The following is an 18304-nucleotide window of genomic DNA, read 5'->3' on the forward strand; positions in this document are numbered from 1 at the left end:
ATAGACCAAACCCCAGAAATCAAGACCAAACTGTAGAAATAAAATTGTTCCTAGGTGAGTCTGAAAACGGTGTCGCAGTTCCACTCTGGTCTCCATATTGAATTTTGTAAGCCCTGGATATATTAAACCTTAGGAAAATAATAAAAAATATAAAAACCCAGAAGGATGCGTTTGAAATCCCATGTTAATTTTCTATGGGCACCTTTAAAATCCCATTTTTTTTCCTATGGGTCCCGTTAAATGTATTATGACCTCACTACTTATGTTGCAGGAGTCGTTCTTAAAGAATCAAGACAAAAAGTCAATGGGGCTATTGAGAAGCGGAAATTTCAATAAAATAATTCTTACTTTATAGTATGTAAACAAAAACTTGTTTTAACACACTTTGAAGGTACTTTTCTATACCTTACCCCCCCCCCCCTCCATTTTGTGGAAATATATAGCCCGAAATATATATTACTGGCATGTATTTCTACTTCTTGATTTTGCCATAATTGATTCAATTTATGGGTACACAGTATAAACAAAAGTAGCCTGAGAGGACATTAGGGGCCTGGGGTAAAGTAGTGGAAGCTAAAGCTTTTCCCCCGAAATTTATTTAGTTAGTAAATGAATTTTTTCCCCAAAATTTTATTAGTTGGTCTAGTCATGACCACTTTTCATCTACGTTATGATGCCAGCTTCGGAAAATTAACCAAGTCAGGTTTGAATACTTTAAAAGCAGTAGGCCTAAATTTAATCAAACAATAAACCTATAATGAAAAACTTATCACGTAACGGAATATTTTAATCCTTTGCTGTAAAAAAAAAAGGAAGAAAGCAACCAAAGACACGTAAAAAATTGGGAAATTCAAGAACAAAAAGTTATTTTGTATTATCAACATATTAAAAAATAATTTTAATTATTACTTCTTGATGGATTACTTTTGCCACATGGCCTTCAAAAATCATGTTCATCATTTTGTTTATCATTGATTTCCCGGCATTACTTGAAATATGATCAGAAATTAAATTAAAAAAGAAAGTTTTTAAACTCAAAGTAAGGAGTGACATCAAAACTTAAAATGAACATAAATTATTCCTTATATGAAAGGGGCTGCCCCCTCCTCAACACCACACTCTTTACGCTCAAGTTACTTATTACTTCAAAAAGTAGAGTTGTGACAAAGTGTCAAACTTTAGCGTAAAGAGTATACAAAACAAAACTTTAGTATGTAAACAAAAACTTGTTTTAACACACTTTGAAGGTACTTTTCTATACCTTACCCCCCCCCCCCTCCATTTTGTGGAAATATATAGCCCGAAATATATATTACTGGCATGTATTTCTACTTCTTGATTTTGCCATAATTGATTCAATTTATGGGTACACAGTATAAACAAAAGTAGCCTGAGAGGACATTAGGGGCCTGGGGTAAAGTAGTGGAAGCTAAAGCTTTTCCCCCGAAATTTATTTAGTTAGTAAATGAATTTTTTCCCCAAAATTTTATTAGTTGGTCTAGTCATGACCACTTTTCATCTACGTTATGATGCCAGCTTCGGAAAATTAACCAAGTCAGGTTTGAATACTTTAAAAGCAGTAGGCCTAAATTTAATCAAACAATAAACCTATAATGAAAAACTTATCACGTAACGGAATATTTTAATCCTTTGCTGTAAAAAAAAAAAGGAAGAAAGCAACCAAAGACACGTAAAAAATTGGGAAATTCAAGAACAAAAAGTTATTTTGTATTATCAACATATTAAAAAATAATTTTAATTATTACTTCTTGATGGATTACTTTTGCCACATGGCCTTCAAAAATCATGTTCATCATTTTGTTTATCATTGATTTCCCGGCATTACTTGAAATATGATCAGAAATTAAATTAAAAAAGAAAGTTTTTAAACTCAAAGTAAGGAGTGACATCAAAACTTAAAATGAACATAAATTATTCCTTATATGAAAGGGGCTGCCCCCTCCTCAACACCACACTCTTTACGCTAAAGTTACTTATTACTTCAAAAAGTAGAGTTGTGACAAAGTGTCAAACTTTAGCGTAAAGAGTGAGGTGTTTAGGAGGGGGCAGCCCCTTTCAAAAACCGAATAATTTCTGTTCATTAAGTTCTAATGTCACTCCTTACTTTCAGTTGAAAAAAAAAATTGTTTTTGTTTATTTCCGAAGAAAGAGTGGCTTTTCCAAAATATTCTGGGGATTCCATGTCCGTAAACAAACGAATGTCAAGGTAAAATAGAAACCGCTAATTTTTATAGCGTTAATTTTCGGGGAAATTCCGGGAACCCAATTTTTTTAGGGGAAATTTAAAAATAATAGAACCGCAGTTGTATTGTAATAATCTAGGTTCTTTACGTTAATTTGTGGCTGTTTCTTTGATTTATGGATCATATTTGCAAACTTTAATCCGCACCTGTGTGTAGAGAACAGCTTGAAGAATTGCAGAATTTAAGGGTTTCTGATACCCCAAACATTCCTTGTCCATCCACAATTTACAAGAATATAATTATTCCATGGTTTTCAGGCATGTCGACATATTCTCGTCAAGATACAATTATAAGAAGATCTGTGCAAAGATTTAATTATAAAAGCTGTACAAATAGTAAGCCGCGCCTATTTTATTGGAAGGACCTGGCACTTAAGCCGTTTGGAGTCAAGATTTATTAGACAGTATTTGATCCAGAATCTACATGTTAGCAGAAGCAAATTTGTATCAAAACAAGATAATATTGCTTCCATTAAACTTTGAAAAAGCTTAGAATCTTTTCAGTTCTGGCTCGTATATATTGCCCGGAAACATTTCCAGGGAAAAGTGTTTTAGTTTTTCGTGCCAAAGGTCCATTAAAAAAATGAGTTCACTCAGAAAACAGGAGAAAAATATGGCTAATTAGATTTGAGTTACAGAGGAAATAGGCTACTCTTTCTTGTAAATTTTGTCCATGAAATCTATTACTCGATGTGACGGTCTTTGTAGTAACTTATATGAAAATGGGGTGTGTTGGAAGTAGGAATTCTGTGCTTGGAAGGATTTCAAAGTATAGTATTGGTAAGCATTGGTCATTTACTTTAACTAATTCTAAATTGTTGTCACACTAAGTGCCAAAGATGTATCCCATTCTTTTTATTTTATTATGGAAAGGAATCAGTTGAACTAATTCCTGAATAAAAATTTTTGTCTCACTTGAAAATGGTAAAAAATACTTAGCCTACAATCCAAAATACAGTATAATGTTGCTGATGTTCATGACTTTGTTTAAATCCTTACTTGCCCTAGATGAGCTAAATACTACTGTCATGTTAGTTAAACTTAATCCCACAGGCCCGTAAGCAGGGCCGTATCCAGTTTTTTTTTTTGGGGGGGAGGGGTGTTTTACACAGGAATTTCTTAGGGGGGGGGACAAAAATAACAAAAAACGCATAAAAAATTGATTTATATCCGTTTTTGATAAGTTTTTACGAGTCAGGCAAACTTTTGAGGGGGGGGAGGTAGATTCAAACCCCTTAGCCCCCTTCTGGACATGACCTTGCCCCTAAGTAGCTTTTTTTATTCTGGGGGTGCTAGGGGGACATTATTATACATTAATGATAGTCTTTGTGCTCAGCTGCAAATAATTAGGGTCCAAAATACCCTTAACAAGTGACAATTTCGATGGGAAGTGAACCCCAGCAGAGTTTATGCAAGATCTGATCTGAGGGAGATTCTTTGCATGTACTGCCATCGATACAAGTTTTAAACTTTCCACGCCCCGACAAGCTTATCAAGCTTTTTTTTAATTAAACATAAAAGGACTTACGAATGAACCTAAGCTACAAAGAATGGACGAATAGTTGAATCTAAACTAGTCAAGTATCCAGATATTCCTCAGAGCCAGGAAGGACTGAGACACGATGATAGAAGGAGGAAGGTGTTTAGACTTATTGGCAGTCATAAGAAAATTCAACTGTTTACCTTGGGTCTGCCTGTGCTGAATATGGTATTTCCCCCTTACTGGGCAAGCATTCTGCGAAGTAGCTTGTCGCCTCGCCTTCGATGAACCAGAAAAAACTCAGGAATCAAATCACCATCTCCCAATTTATTTTCTCATTTATTTTATTAACCAGGTACATTGAGAACAAGGGTTTGATCATAGGCAGCGCAATCCAAGCACCCCTTCTACGCCCACCATTTCCCAAAACACATCCAATCAAATTTTTGAAATAGCCATTTTGTTCAGCGTACTTGATTTTCAGATAGAAATTATGTTTTTGAGGAGGACACTCCCCCGGAGTCCTTAGGGCAAGTTTTGTAAGTTATGCCCAGGGGCTATATAAGGTTTTTATAGAAGGCGTTGTCGTAGAAACTTCAAAAAAGGCTCATTCGATTGGAAATTCAAAGGGCTAGTGCCCTTTTTATTAATTAAAATTGATTGGAGGGCAACTAACCCCCCCTCTGACGCCTACCTTTTCCCAAAACATATCCAATCAACATTTTGAGATAGCCATTCTATTCAACGTAGTTTTAAGTTCTGGAAATTAGGTCTTTGAGGATGACAACCCTCCCCCCCACAGCCCTCATGGTAAGGGTTGTAAGTTATGCCCTGGGTGCATGTAAGGTTTTTATAGAACGTGTTGCCGTAGAAACTTCAAAAAGGGCCATTCGATTGTAAATTGAAATGGCTAGTGCCCTTTTTAATAGTCGAAAGTGATTGGAAAGCAACTAACACCCCTTCCACGCCCACCATTTCCCCAAACACATCCAATAAAAATTTTGAGATAGCCATTTTGTCCCACGCTGTTCAAAGTTCTGGAGATTATACCTTTGAGCAGGACACTCCCCCCACAGTCTTCAGTGCAAGGGTTATAAGTTATGCCCTGGGGGTGTACAAGGTTTTTTATTGAAATCTGTGTCGTAGAAACTTGAAAAATGGCTCATTCGATTTGAAATTCAAAGGGCTAGTGCCCTTTTTAACAGTCGAAATTGATTTGAGGGCAACTAATTCCCCTCTGACGCCCACCTTTTCCCCAAACACATCCAATCAACATTTTTAGATAGCCTTTTTGTTCAACGGAGGTGAAAGTTTCGGAAATTAGATCTTTAAGGATGACAACCCTTCCTCCACAGCCCTCGGGGCAAAGGTTGTAAGTTATGCCCTGGGGGAAGATAAAGTTTTTGTTGAAAGCATTGTCGTAGAAACTTCAAAAGGGCTCATTAATTTGGAAATTGAAAGGGTTAGTGCCTTTTTTAAGAGTTGAAAGTGATTGGATTGCGATTAACGCCTCTTTCACGCCCACCATTTTCCCAAACACATCCAGTCAAAATTTTGAGATATCCATTTTGTTCAACGTAGTTGAAAGTTCTGGAAATTTGGTCTTTTAGGATGATAACCCCCTCAGAGCCCTCAGTGCAAGGGTTGTAAGTTATGCCCTGGGGGCATATAAGGTTTATATAGAAATTTGTTTAAGAAATTTCCAAAAGGGCTCATTTGATTGGAAATTGAAATTGCCCTTTTTCATAGGCATCAAATGGCATAACCATCAACATAACAACATAACCATCAACATAAAAACATAACTATCAAACATAACATAACCATCAAACAACATAACATCAACATATAACATAACCATGAAACAACATAAGCAACACTCATAACCAACAATCAACAAACATCAACATAACAACATAACATCATATCAACATAACATAACCATGAAACAACATCAACATAACATAACAACAATAGCCATCAAAGAACACTAACATAACATAACAACAATAGCCATCAAACAACATTAACATAACATAATAACAATAACCATCAAACAACATTAACATAACATAACCATCATAACATAACATCAACATAACAAAACCATTAAACATAGCATCAACATAACATCAGACCACATAACCATCAACATAAAAACATAATCATCAATAACATAACATCAACATAACATAACAACAATAACCATATGTTAATTTCTCTATGTTAATTTCCCTATCTGACCCTTTGAAAACTCAATGTTAATTTTCCTACGGCTGCCTTTGAAATCCAATGTCCTTTTCCCTATGTTAATTTCCCTATCTGACCCTTTGAACCAATGGAGGGAGTACTACTTTCACCCTCATCCATACCTCGCTCTTTACGTCAACATTTGAATTCTGTCCCAATTCCTTAAGAAAGACTCCTGAAACACAAGGGTTGTTTAATTAGTACAATAAGAAGCTTTTTTTAAAGTACTAAAAACTTTAGCATTAAAAGCAAGATTTGGAGGAGGGTGAAAACCCCCTCATAGGGTGTTTTCTCCCTTATATCCATGTATCCCTTATATCGTTATATCCCTTATATCCTTTTATCCCTGTAATAATTGTAATATTATTACACGTAATAATTTCTGATCGTTTTAGTTTTTAATTTTGCTTCTTAGTTTCAGCTAGAAAACTGTTTTTTTATATTTAGTTCATCACAAAGGTAAAAAAAAAAATCCTAGAAGCCCTTGTATAGAAGTTAATACTACGGTATTTTTCCCAAAGAGATTGTATCTGTATAGAGAGAAAATTAACAGATGTCCCAATGATGCAAAAATTTAAACATAACCAAGTGTGGTTTTTTTCTTGAATACAGAAAACAAATCCAAGAATCACATTTCATAGATAGGTATAATAACTCCATTATTATAAGCTAGTGAAGAGAAGAAATTTAGTTTTTTCCAGGTTACTTGTATTTCCATTTTATGTTATAACAAGTATTTCAATCTCCAAGAGGTTTTTCCTCAACGAATACACAGAGAACGAATGTTGGTGAGCGGCAAATGGTACAGCCCACAACCTCAAACAATAGTAATTTAATGAAATATTCCTGTGTTTTCCTAAAATACTACTATAAATACTTACAGATACCCTGACTTGCCAGACTTGTTCTTTTTTTTTTTATAAATTCCCAATCTCCCAAATTTTTTTCCTACTTGGGAACCCTATTTATGAGGCTGGCGAAACCAGTAAATTTTTTTGACATGCACAAATTTATACCCCATTTCTGCCTTAATGTTTATTTCTAAAAACTTAGTCAGTAGACAAAAAAAAGTTAAAGTATTGAGCAAGGTCTCAGTAGGTAAAAGGATTCTTCTCTCGATGTCATATGATTTTGAGTGTTTTCCCCATCATTTCAAATGCTCTCTATAGAACTTACCTGTTAATTAATTTACCTCTTAATTAAACCTCTTAATTTGCGACCTTTCCAGGTCCCAAATTAAATAGCTGAGTATATGTCTAGTGACCTGGATTTGTTGAAACTGTCTATTAAATTGTCTACGCCAGATGGTTACTTACGCCAGATTGCCTACACCAGATAGTTACTTACACTAGCAGATAGCTTCCGGATAGTTACTCTATAGTCACCCAAATATTTGTTTCTTGCAAGGGAGAAAAGGTTATGAATAAAATTGATCAAGAGTTAAGTTCTTTTGAGGGAATGAACGGGCCTGCAAAAGCTCTTTTTGAGGGAGGGGAGTCTGAAAAAGTTTAAGGATTTGTAGTTATCTGAAAATTACAAATTTGGCCTACAGGTGTTGAGACCCGCCTCTCTGCCTCTAAAGGGGGTATAGGAGGTTGCATCCTACAATACTGGTGTAAATGGCCCCACCCTCTAGTTAAAGTGAAGCATGGCGATCCAATTTATTTCCGGAGAGAGGCCAGATTTAATAAATACAAAAGGAACACATGAACTATAAGAATCATATAGGGGAAAATCACAGAGGAAATCATACAGACCTTGAGGTTTCAGTTTGAGGGGCACATATTTCATTTGGGAAAATATCCTTTAGTTTTAGCTCGTCTGTTGCTCGTAAGATAACGCAATATATATTTAATTAAATAAAATAACAAGCTTTTAACTGAAAGTAAGGAGTGACATTAAAACTTAAAACGAACAGAAATTATTCCGTATATGAAAGGGGCTGTCCCTTCCTCAACGCCTCACTCTTTATGCTAAAGTTTTTTATTGTTTTAAAAAATAAAGTTGTGAAACAGAGTCAAACTTTAGCGTAAAGAGCGAGGTGTTGAGGAGGGGACAGCCCCGTTCATATATAGAATAATTTCTGTTCGTTTTAAGTTTTAATGTCGCTCCTTACTTTCAGTTAAAAAAACTTGATTTTTTTATTTAATTTCTGAACGTTTTTGAATTAATGCAGCTTTGATTTTGGTTAATCGTACATGAATAATTAAAACGAAATTTGCATATTAATTTTCCTTTTTTTTTGGCTAAATGGCTTTCTCGATATTTTGATCTGACGTAACTTACGTAACGAATTTCTATATTTGTATATTTTTATTACGTACATTAGGGGGTTCAGCCTCTAGTCAATACCTCGCTCTTTGCGCTAAAGTTAAAATTTTGTTCTAATTCTTTCAGAATGACCTCTTAATCAGAATGGCCGTTAATTAGAATAAATAGCTGTGATGAAATTACAAAAGAAAACTTTAGCGTGAAGAGCGAGGTAATGACTCGGGGGTGAACCCCCTCATATACGTAATAATTTCTTTTTTTTAAGTATTGATGTTGCTCCTTTCGTTTAGTTGAAAAAATTGTTGTTTTTTTATATTTAATTTCTAATCGTTTTTTTAAATAATGCATGGAAATCCGTCCCCCCCCCCTTCATAGCAGAGTCCCTTCCCCCATTACAACTTCCTCCTTGGACAGATCCTCACACGTAATCCCATATCCTTCCCCATACTACCAGAAAAATCCCTCCTGAAAACTTCTGTAAACTTCCCAATAACCAATACTCTGTGTAAACATTGGGCGAAGTCCATAACTTGCAGACCTTCCCCCGGCGACTGTGGGGGTTTAAGTCATCCTCAAAGAGATAGCTATTGTATTTTTCGACTATGCTGAACAAAACGGCTATCTCAAAATTTTGATCGGGTGACTTTAAGAAAAAATGAGTGTGGGAGGAGGCCTAGCGGCCTTCCAATTTTTTTGATCACTTAAAAAGGGAACTAGAACTTTTAATTTCCGTTCTAATGAGCCGTCTTACGATATTCTATGACCACTGGGTCGATAAGATCACCCCTGGGAAAAAAACAACAAAAAAATGAACACGCATCCGTGATCTTTCTTCTGGCAAGAAAAAAAATGCAAAATTCCACATTTTGCAAATAGGAGCTTGAAACATCTACAGCAGGGTTTTCTGTTACGCTGAATCTGATGGTTTGATTTTCATTAAGATTATACCACCTTTAGAAGGGGGTCCCCCTTTTTTTCGAAAATAAGCCACATTTTTCAGGCTCGGAACGTTTGATGGATTAGACAAAATTTAATGAAACTTGTATATTTAAAATCAGCATAAAAATTTTATTCTTTTCATGTATCTATTGGTATCAACATTCCATTTTTAAGAGTTTCGGTTACCATTGAGCCGGATCGCTCCTTACTTTCAATTCGTTACCACGAACTGTTTGAAACAATTGCCAAAGACCTGTATAAAATAACCTGTTAAAGAGTGGCAGAAGGGTGAGTTGGGAATGGTTAAAGAACCCTCTACTAAATTTAATGATTTTCCTCATAGTAACGTGCGATTCTCATATAAATCACATACACTTTTCTTGTTCTATGCAAAGAATCTCCCCCCCCCCCAACCGTCACAGATCCTCAGAAATGATCAAATGCACAGAAAGGTTTAGCTGCGACATATGGTGGCTTTTTATTCTTACCTAATCACCTTGTTTTACTATAGTTACTATGATCACTATTCTTTTTTTTCACACTTAGTGCTTCAATATCATTTTTTTACAGCAACGATAAAAATGTAAAAAAAAGCACCTGAGTGTGTAATGTGTAAAACATAAACTCTACCCTAAGATTATGGTAAGTTAGGAAAAAAATAAACATAAATCAAATTGTTTCCGTACAACCCGAGAAACAGCAAAATTAGATCAGGATTGTCACATGGTGATAAAAATTATAACTAGATTCTTGAAAAACCATCACTAAATTAGCACATAAATCAGTAGATTATTTGATAGAAAGCCCTAGAAATCACTAAAATTATGATACTCTTTATCATTGCAATTAATAATTGTTTTTTTTTCTTTACCATGTTCTATACAGGGGTAAAACAACCCACTAGATGTGGAAAAATACCTTTAGATTGATGTTTTGTTTTTTCTTAAGCGAAAATTACCCTTGAAATTTTGAAAATGCCCTTTTACATTTTTAACAAGAAAATAGAACAAAATCCTTGCTTCCTCCCTGCATTTTCCGGAATTAGTACCATTGGCTTATACCCCGATCACTGAAAATTGGCTATCGGTGATACAATCCAAGTATTTGCTTTTGCTTTTTAATTTTCTTTTTCCTTGTCGGTTCAAAACCTCCGTTTTTATCCCAAAAATATAGAAACTACTCTCTTTTTACCCTAGTTGAGCCGGTATAATTACTGGGACACCAGCGACCATTTTGAAAATGGCCTTTTTATTTATATTTTACGGAAAAAATTTATCCCACCCTTCAAAAACTTTGATAAGTATTGGTCTTATTCCTTCTTTCATAAAAAAAAGTTACTTGTTAATTAAACGGCACACATCCAAGCAGTAAAGTTATGTTAAACCTAATGAAGTATGCCAGAATATGATGAAAATATAATACTTTAGTTTATATAACAATATAATTTAGACTATATATTTGCCCATTAGGGGGGTGTGGGGGTATATTAACCTAACTTAACCAACCTTACCCCACCCCCCTAATGTGCAAATATATAGCCCAACTTATACAAGTCGAATGCATTTTGTCACCTGTTATCTGTCTTTGTGGCTATGAAACTGGTTTTCATAGAACTTAAATTATTCTTAACAAATTACCCTTAGCATACTCTCATCCCCAGACTTATCCTCAGTGCCTGCGTGGGTAATGTTAAATCTAAAGGAATAATTTTGGAACTTTTCAACTATACAAAACAAAATGGCTATCTCAAACTTTTGATTGAACAACTTTTAAGGAAAAAAGGGAGGTGGAAGGGGAGCTAGCAGCCGTCTGATTTTTGTTCAAATAAAAGGGACACCGGAAATATTAAGTCCCGTTCAAATGAGCCCTCTCCCAATATTCTAAGACTATTTGTTCGATATGATCCTGCCTGCAAAAAAAAACAAATTAACAAGCATCCGTGACTTTTCTTCTGGCAAATAATACAAAATTCAACACTTTTCACGATAGGAGTTTGAAACCTCTACAGTAGGGTTCTCTGATACGCTAAATCTAATGGTTTGATTTTAATTTAAAAAAATTAACTTTTTGAGGGTGTTTCCTGCCTCTTTCAGGCAAATTTAATGATTTATTTTTCCATTTTGAAAATTATACTTAATCTATACCTACCTTCTTATTTTTCAATGACTCCATTTCTGTTCTATTTACAGATGTAGAGGGTGTAATCATATCCACCATTCACTTCACTTTCAAAGGTTTTAACAGAAGAAAATCTAATTTAGAACTTATAGATTATAGAGAAAAAAACATAATCACGAAGACAAGAATTTGACCTGAGAAAATGTTGTGAAATAAGAAGTATAGAACAGTTTTGCAATTTTGCGATTAACTAAGTTCACTTATTATCTTGATGGTAACGCTCTGAGGTTTATATTTGATAAAGACATATGGTGGGAAATCGGAAGTTACAAAGGTGGTATATTTGCATAAATGCTAATCTGGAACATATTAGGAACTGTAGTAAATAACTATTTTGTGTTTTTTTTATTAATTAGCATCTTGTATGAGTTATTAAATTGAATCATGAATCTACACGCAATATTTTGAAAAATCACTAGATTTAAGAATAAATCACTAGTTTTAGAACAAAAATCACTATTAATTACTAGCTAGAAGATAATCACTATACAACATACAAAATCACTAGAAATAGTGATAAATCCTTAGTGTGGCAACCCTGCTGTTGATATTAGACATTACTGTTGCCAATTTCGTGGTCTAAAGTTGCACCACTTAAAAGTGAAAATGTGGCGAAGGCTACATTTTTCCAGTGAAAATGTGCCAAATGAACGATTTCCCCCCTAAAAATGTGCCGAATCGAAAAATTTAATGTGAAACCACCTCAAAAAGCATCAAAATGGCGCAAAGGCACCATTTACCACTAGCAGAGTATCTGTACTTTCAGTTTGATTCGAAGATTCAAATGGATTTGACGTGCCACTTCCTCTCTATGAATTCAAGGTAGCATACTTTGCTTTTGAATTTGTTTTGATGTTCCTTTATTTAATTACCGTAATTAAATCATCGTTATTGTCAGTAATTTTGTATATTTAACATTAATTAACGGTAAGATACTTGTTCCGTGACTAACTGTTACAACCTACAATATTTCATTTGCCTTTTTTGTAATGCAGCAGAAACTTAATACATTAGAGAATAATAATTTTCTTTGTAGTATTTTAGTCAGTTTTTTGATTACTCCAGGGAACAAAACATACAATTATTTTCCCTTATTTCCCCCTTGAATTAATTTTGACAATGTTGTTCCACAAGGTGGTTTTTCAAATTTCCAGCACTAGTTATACTGAAATGGTAAGAATGATTGATCGTGGAATAACAGTCTCTAGTTAGAAATGTTTCGAGGATTATCCCAGCTTCCTTCCTTTGAATATTAAAAATTGTAAAATTTAGGATATGAATAAAACAAACTGGCCAAACTAAGCAAAACTGAATTTAAATCGCCTGTTCTCTTTGGTTTTATTCAGCGATATTATTGGACTTGTAACGGGATCAATAACGGATTCCAGAATCATAGGTTCTTGTTCGAAGCCAACTTTTTTTTTAAACTTTAAGAGCATATTTTTGCAATATTGTTTTAATCGTGTTTCCGCATTCATATCTAACAACTCTTCCATGCGAAAATCAAGAGAAACAACAATAAGCTACTACTACGAAAAAAGATGGCAAATTCTTTGTTTGGATAAATAAAAAAAACAAGTTTTTTCAACTGAAAGTAAGGAGCAACATTAAAACTTAAAACGAACATAAATTATTACGTATATGAGGGGGTTGCCCCCCAGTCAATACCTCGCTCTTTATGCTAAAGTTCAAATTGTGTTCCAATTCTTTAGAAAAGACCCTTGAATAACAAAGGCCGTTTAATTAGAGTAGATAGCTCTTTTGAAAGTACTAAAAAAACTGCTCAGGGGGGGGGGCAGAGCTTCCTCAAAAATTCTAGATTGTTTCTAATTTCTGGGCAGCTTATTCAATCCACCAAATATAATATTTTGTTATTGTTGAATTAATATTACTATATTTTTATTATTGCTGAAGAAAAGTCCTGCGCAGGTCCCAGCTATACATTACTATATACACTTTTTGATTTCAGTACAATAAAAATTACATTGCTTTGACAGGTTGATCAAACGGGCAGTGGTTGAATTTAACCTTGACTAGTTTTTCTATAGCTAGAAGTTAGCAATTTCAAAAGTAAAAAGGTAAAACTGGTAAAAAAAAATAAAAACTAGTAAAATTGTAATTCAAAAGTTGTTAATTGCCATGTTTCATCATAACTTGCACGCAATCCAGCCTCCCAAACTAAGTAAGGCTTATCGATTCGTCTTATCTTTGTTTCCTTGTCTTGTTCTAATGGTATTGTGAAGTTTTTGCTTTTCTAAAATTTATTCACTCTTTTTTCCTTCTCTTAGTACTCATAGTTTTGGAAAAATGAGCGTTTGATGCTAGAATTGTCTTTGCATTCTCTAAAATACCTGAAAAACCTTCCTTGTTAATTAGTGCCTAATTAATTAGTTAATTAATTCCTAGTAATTAGTGTTTAAAGAGCCACTTATCCCCTTGGGCCCAAACCCCCTTGGTCTATTCATATCTGAAAACTGTGGTTTTGTAAGATATTTCTTTTGGGCGTTTCAAAATCATCAAGCTTTTAGGAGGGTACCACATTTTGTCAGTACTTCCACGTTGAACCGTGAAATGAAATATGCAAAAATATTTGATAAAGTTCGGCAACGCTTTTCATGCATAAAAATTCACGTAATAACAGTCTATGATCTTCCTTTAGGCAACTATACTTTCCGAGGAAAACTTCACGTTCTTAAACTGTTCTTGCTTTATATTTTTAGGCTATTTCTTTGCTGTTTTTTACAAGGAAAACTTCACGTTCTTAAACTGTTCTTGCTTTATATTTTTGGGCTATTTATTTGCTGTTTTTTCCAAGGAAAACTTCACGTTCTTAAACTGTTCTTGCTTTATATTTTTAGGCTATTTATTTGCTGTTTTTTCCAAGGAAAACTTCACGTTCTTAAACTGTTCTTGCTTTATATTTTTAGGCTATTTCCTTGCTTTTTTTTTCGAGGAAAACTTTACGTTCTTATACTGTCCTTGCTTTGTTTTTTAGGCAATTTCTTTGCTGTTTTTTCACCGACATTTTTGGGTTTCACTCTTTTTGCCAGACTGAATTTCATTTTAAAGGTTATCGTTTTGGCAGAGGTTTGACCAATTTCCCATTCAATGGAGAAACTTTTGGGGAGTATTTCACTGACTTTAGTCTCAATCTCTTAAAGTTAATTACTTTTCCCACTTGTAAACATTTCAATTCGTTACTACATCAACTGTGCAGAGGTTCACTGTTTTTGCCATTTCAAATATTATTTGTTAGGTTTTCTTTTTGGCAGAGGTTCTACCAAATTTACACGTAACGAATTACCTCTTGGGCAGTAATTCATTGACTTCAGCTTCAAGCCCTGAAAAAAAAAAATAATTTGTGATGTTTTAGTGATTTTAGTATGTTACTCTGTTTGAGCAGATCTCATTCTTTTTCTGTCTCTTAATCCCTCCTTTTGGCTTAAATTTTCTACCAGACCAAGAACCGATCATTCATTTCGGCAGAGGTCTGACTAAATTTTTATTTGATAGATGAAACCCTTCAATAGGGGAGTAATTCATTGACTTCAAGCTTCAAAAATTAATCACTTTCTCGCCTATAACTGAAATCGCTAAAGAGATCTATCAAATATAATCACGGTGTGTTTGACATGGAAACAAACCGCCAAGACACATGACGCGCCAAATTGTCAATCGTATCTTTTATTCATTTCTTCCGTGAAATATTTACTAAATTTTCCTTGTTCTTAAAATTCGACTAAGTCTTGATACTATGAGCCATTGGCGTCAATTTGGGGAGGGACAGGGCATGGAGGGCCTGTCTCTTTCCAAAGATTGTTTGTTCCCCCCCCCCCCCCTCTAGATTTTAAGAATTAAATTTTGTTGGGGAAGCTTTCATTGAAAATGATTCTTTCTGCTTTCTCATTGAAAAATAAAAATCCCCTCCCCGCTAGGAATTGAAAATTACATTCGCCCACGACCCCCTAAATTTTGTGAATTTATGTCACTGCTTTTGACCAAACAAAACGATTAAATTGGAGATGGTTTACTCAAGGATAAGGCCTTTACATAGCTACTAAATGAAACAAGCCACTTCACATTTAGGTTTGAAATGTCTCATCAGAATGAAGCTACGCCCTAACCCCACACTCAAATATGATACTGATTCAATTTTAGCAGTCTGATATCATATTCATTCAGAGCCTAAGAACACGGAAAGCTGAAGCAATCATCACCAGAGTTCTACCGAATTAACTTTTCGGTGAACCATTCGAATAATTGTTCTCAAAACAAGTTTTAATTATTTTCTAGAAACAAAATTTGGCTAGGCTAATAAACTATGCAAATCTTTGTTTGGATTATACAGTTATAGAAAGAAGTGGTGAAAACTGTTTGGGGAAATTCTTTCCAACTAAGCGCTTGCTTTAGGGCTGAATTTGTTCAGCAGAAGTCTGTGTACTTGATGTCAAAAATCTAAAATTTAGAAGTGGGAACTCTATCGGATTGGAAAGAATTCTTTCAGGAGGAGGTGAAATTTGACATTATGGTTAAAGGGGTTATTTGTTAAGGGATTTTCTTACAGCACCACATACTTTTCAATACCCTAGACGGGTTTACCCTAAGAAAATAACCAGTGACTACCGGAGCACCTAAAAACATCAGCTCTTTCATATTTTTGAAGAACGATTATTCCTTCTGAATCCTCGAAATAAAAATCGCAAATTTACCAGTAATATGTCAGCACATACGAAATTTCAGAAAAGGTATCACAAGCAAATTCTTTTTCGAGTTTTAGCCTTATGAATTTACTTATTTTGCCCTATTAAAATCTAGAAGGCTTTGACTGATAATCAGCAGGAGAAATTTAGTACAAAAAAGAATATCTTGATCAAGAAAACCAACAAATTCTTCAAATTTTCTTACATCGAATACTGAAAAAGAGTCTATATGTGTGTGCGATTGTCATTTCAAAAAGTGTTTGACTCCAAAACCCATTTGTAAGCTATTTTTTCTCAGCTGATTTTTTCTCAGGGTGGAATAAATCCTTTTCTTGGTGGTCTCTCACGGAGTTGGTATGGTAATAGAATTATGGCTAGCTATGTGTTTTCATCCCAACTCGTTTCAATAATGCCATCTGAAACGTCACTAAAATTATCCTTCCATGTCTGATTGTGCCCTGTGTTGATAAAACCATTTCTGTTGTATAGAAACTTCCTTTAATATCAGATGATCTCAAGGCTTTCCAGAATTCTTTTGACCTAGTTTGCTCTGCTCTCAGTTTAATCGGCCTCCAAGTAGTAAAGGGAGACCAGGGACATGGGCAGCCCCCAGAAAGCCGAAAGGTGTACTAATTGCAGGGATAGAGGGGCGAAACATAGTTATGGTGGAGCCGAAGTTTTCTTGGTGCCCTACCTAAATAATAATTCTGTGTCCACCTATGCAAGTAGCCTACTTGGAAAGTGAGATTTTCGTTATAGCTTCGTCCAAGCGACTTCATGTAACTATCAGCGCTCACGCAACAATTATTTCCGCGTCTTTTCTTTCTGAATTACTTAGGTCAACTGTTTGGATTGACTGATAAGGGTACTAAAATACTTGCTATCTTAGATTAAAAAAAAGTAGTAAATCATACGGGCAGCTTGGCCAAGTCAAATGCCAGTTTCGGTGATTGCCCTACAAATTCATTTCTTTCAAATCTCACTGCACTGGGTATGGCAACTAGAATGCGTTCTGCAAGCATATGCCTTTCTCTTCTTGTTATAATGAAAAATAACAAAAACAAGTTCATTAAAACTTAAAACGAAGAGGAATTATTACGTATAAGAAGGGGGTCACCCTTTCCTCAATACCTCGCTCTTTACTATAAAGTTTGACTTTTTTGTTCCAGCTATTTAAGAATGACTCCTGAATCACAAAGACCGTTTAATTAGAATAATAAGCTCTTTTAAATAACCAATACCATAAGTAAACAATGAATAAAGCTCATGGCTTGCAGCCCCCCTGGCACTGTGGGGGGTCAAGTCATCCTAAAAGCTATGGTTATTAGGTTTTTCGACTATGCTAGAAAAAAATGGCTAATTCAAAATTTTGATCGGGCGACTATGGGGAAAAATGAGCGTGGTAGGGGGGCTAGCTACCCTCCAATATTTTTGCTCACTAAAAAAGGGCACGAGAACTCTTAATTTCTGATCAATTGAGCCCTCTTTTGACGTTCTATAATCACTGGATTGATACGGTCACCCCTGGGAAAAAACAACTAAATAAACACGCATCTGAGATTTTTCTTCAGGCAAAATATGCAAAATTCCACATTTTTTGTAAATTAGAGCTTGAAACCTCTACAGTAGGGTTCTCTGGTATGCTGAATCTAATAGTGACGTTTTCATTAAAGTCACATGACGTTTTGGTGGTATTTCCTACCTTTTTTCAACATTGGGCAAATTTTTTCAGACTCGTAATTTCTGATGGGTAACATCAAATTTAGTAAATTTTACATATTTTTAATAAGCATCAAAATTTGATTCTTTGATGTATTTTTTTTTATCAAGACCGTTTCTTAGAGTTTCATTTACTATCAAGCAGTATCGCTCCTTACTTACGGTTCGTTACCACAAACCGTTTGATTGTCAATTTGATCCTCTCGGCAGAGTTAGTAGAGGAGGGGGTAAAGGTCCCACGGGGAGTCCATATATGGGCATAGCCTCCCTAGGGAGAACACGTGGTTAATGGGGTCAATGACCTCTTTTTTCCAAGGTCGATTTATTTGATGTTTCTATGTGTAATAACTCGGGGGGCGAAGGTTGCACATGCGCATTGAATTCTAACGGGAACAATGTTATTGATCTAGGACTCGAGGGGGAAGTGAATTTCCGAGAACTTGATTTGCGTAATCGATCGCGAATGTCATGGTGTCCAGAAATAGTATTTGTTGTTGTTGTAAG

The 18304-nt window shown here is 34.8% G+C and overlaps 1 protein-coding gene and 1 long non-coding RNA gene across 2 annotated transcripts in view; one reads left to right on the plus strand and one right to left on the minus strand.

Annotated features, from left to right (window-relative positions):
* The window catches only part of LOC148945494 (pancreatic triacylglycerol lipase-like), a 97665-nt gene extending 94603 nt beyond the window's left edge, over positions 1-3062 (plus strand). The window contains exon 6 of the mRNA XM_089099622.1: positions 2522-3062. Within this exon, the coding sequence (XP_088955748.1) occupies positions 2522-2579 (58 nt within the window). The 3' untranslated portion in view covers positions 2580-3062. The remainder of the gene's footprint in view (positions 1-2521) is intronic.
* The window catches only part of LOC148945493 (uncharacterized), a 175803-nt gene that overhangs the window by 142328 nt on the left and 15171 nt on the right, over positions 1-18304 (minus strand). The window lies entirely within an intron of this gene.

Source organism: Artemia sp. Qi Xiang Cuo, chromosome 13 (genome assembly GCF_049724085.1).
Source record: "Artemia sp. Qi Xiang Cuo chromosome 13, ASM4972408v1, whole genome shotgun sequence".
Taxonomy (NCBI): Eukaryota; Metazoa; Arthropoda; class Branchiopoda; order Anostraca; family Artemiidae; genus Artemia; species Artemia sp. Qi Xiang Cuo.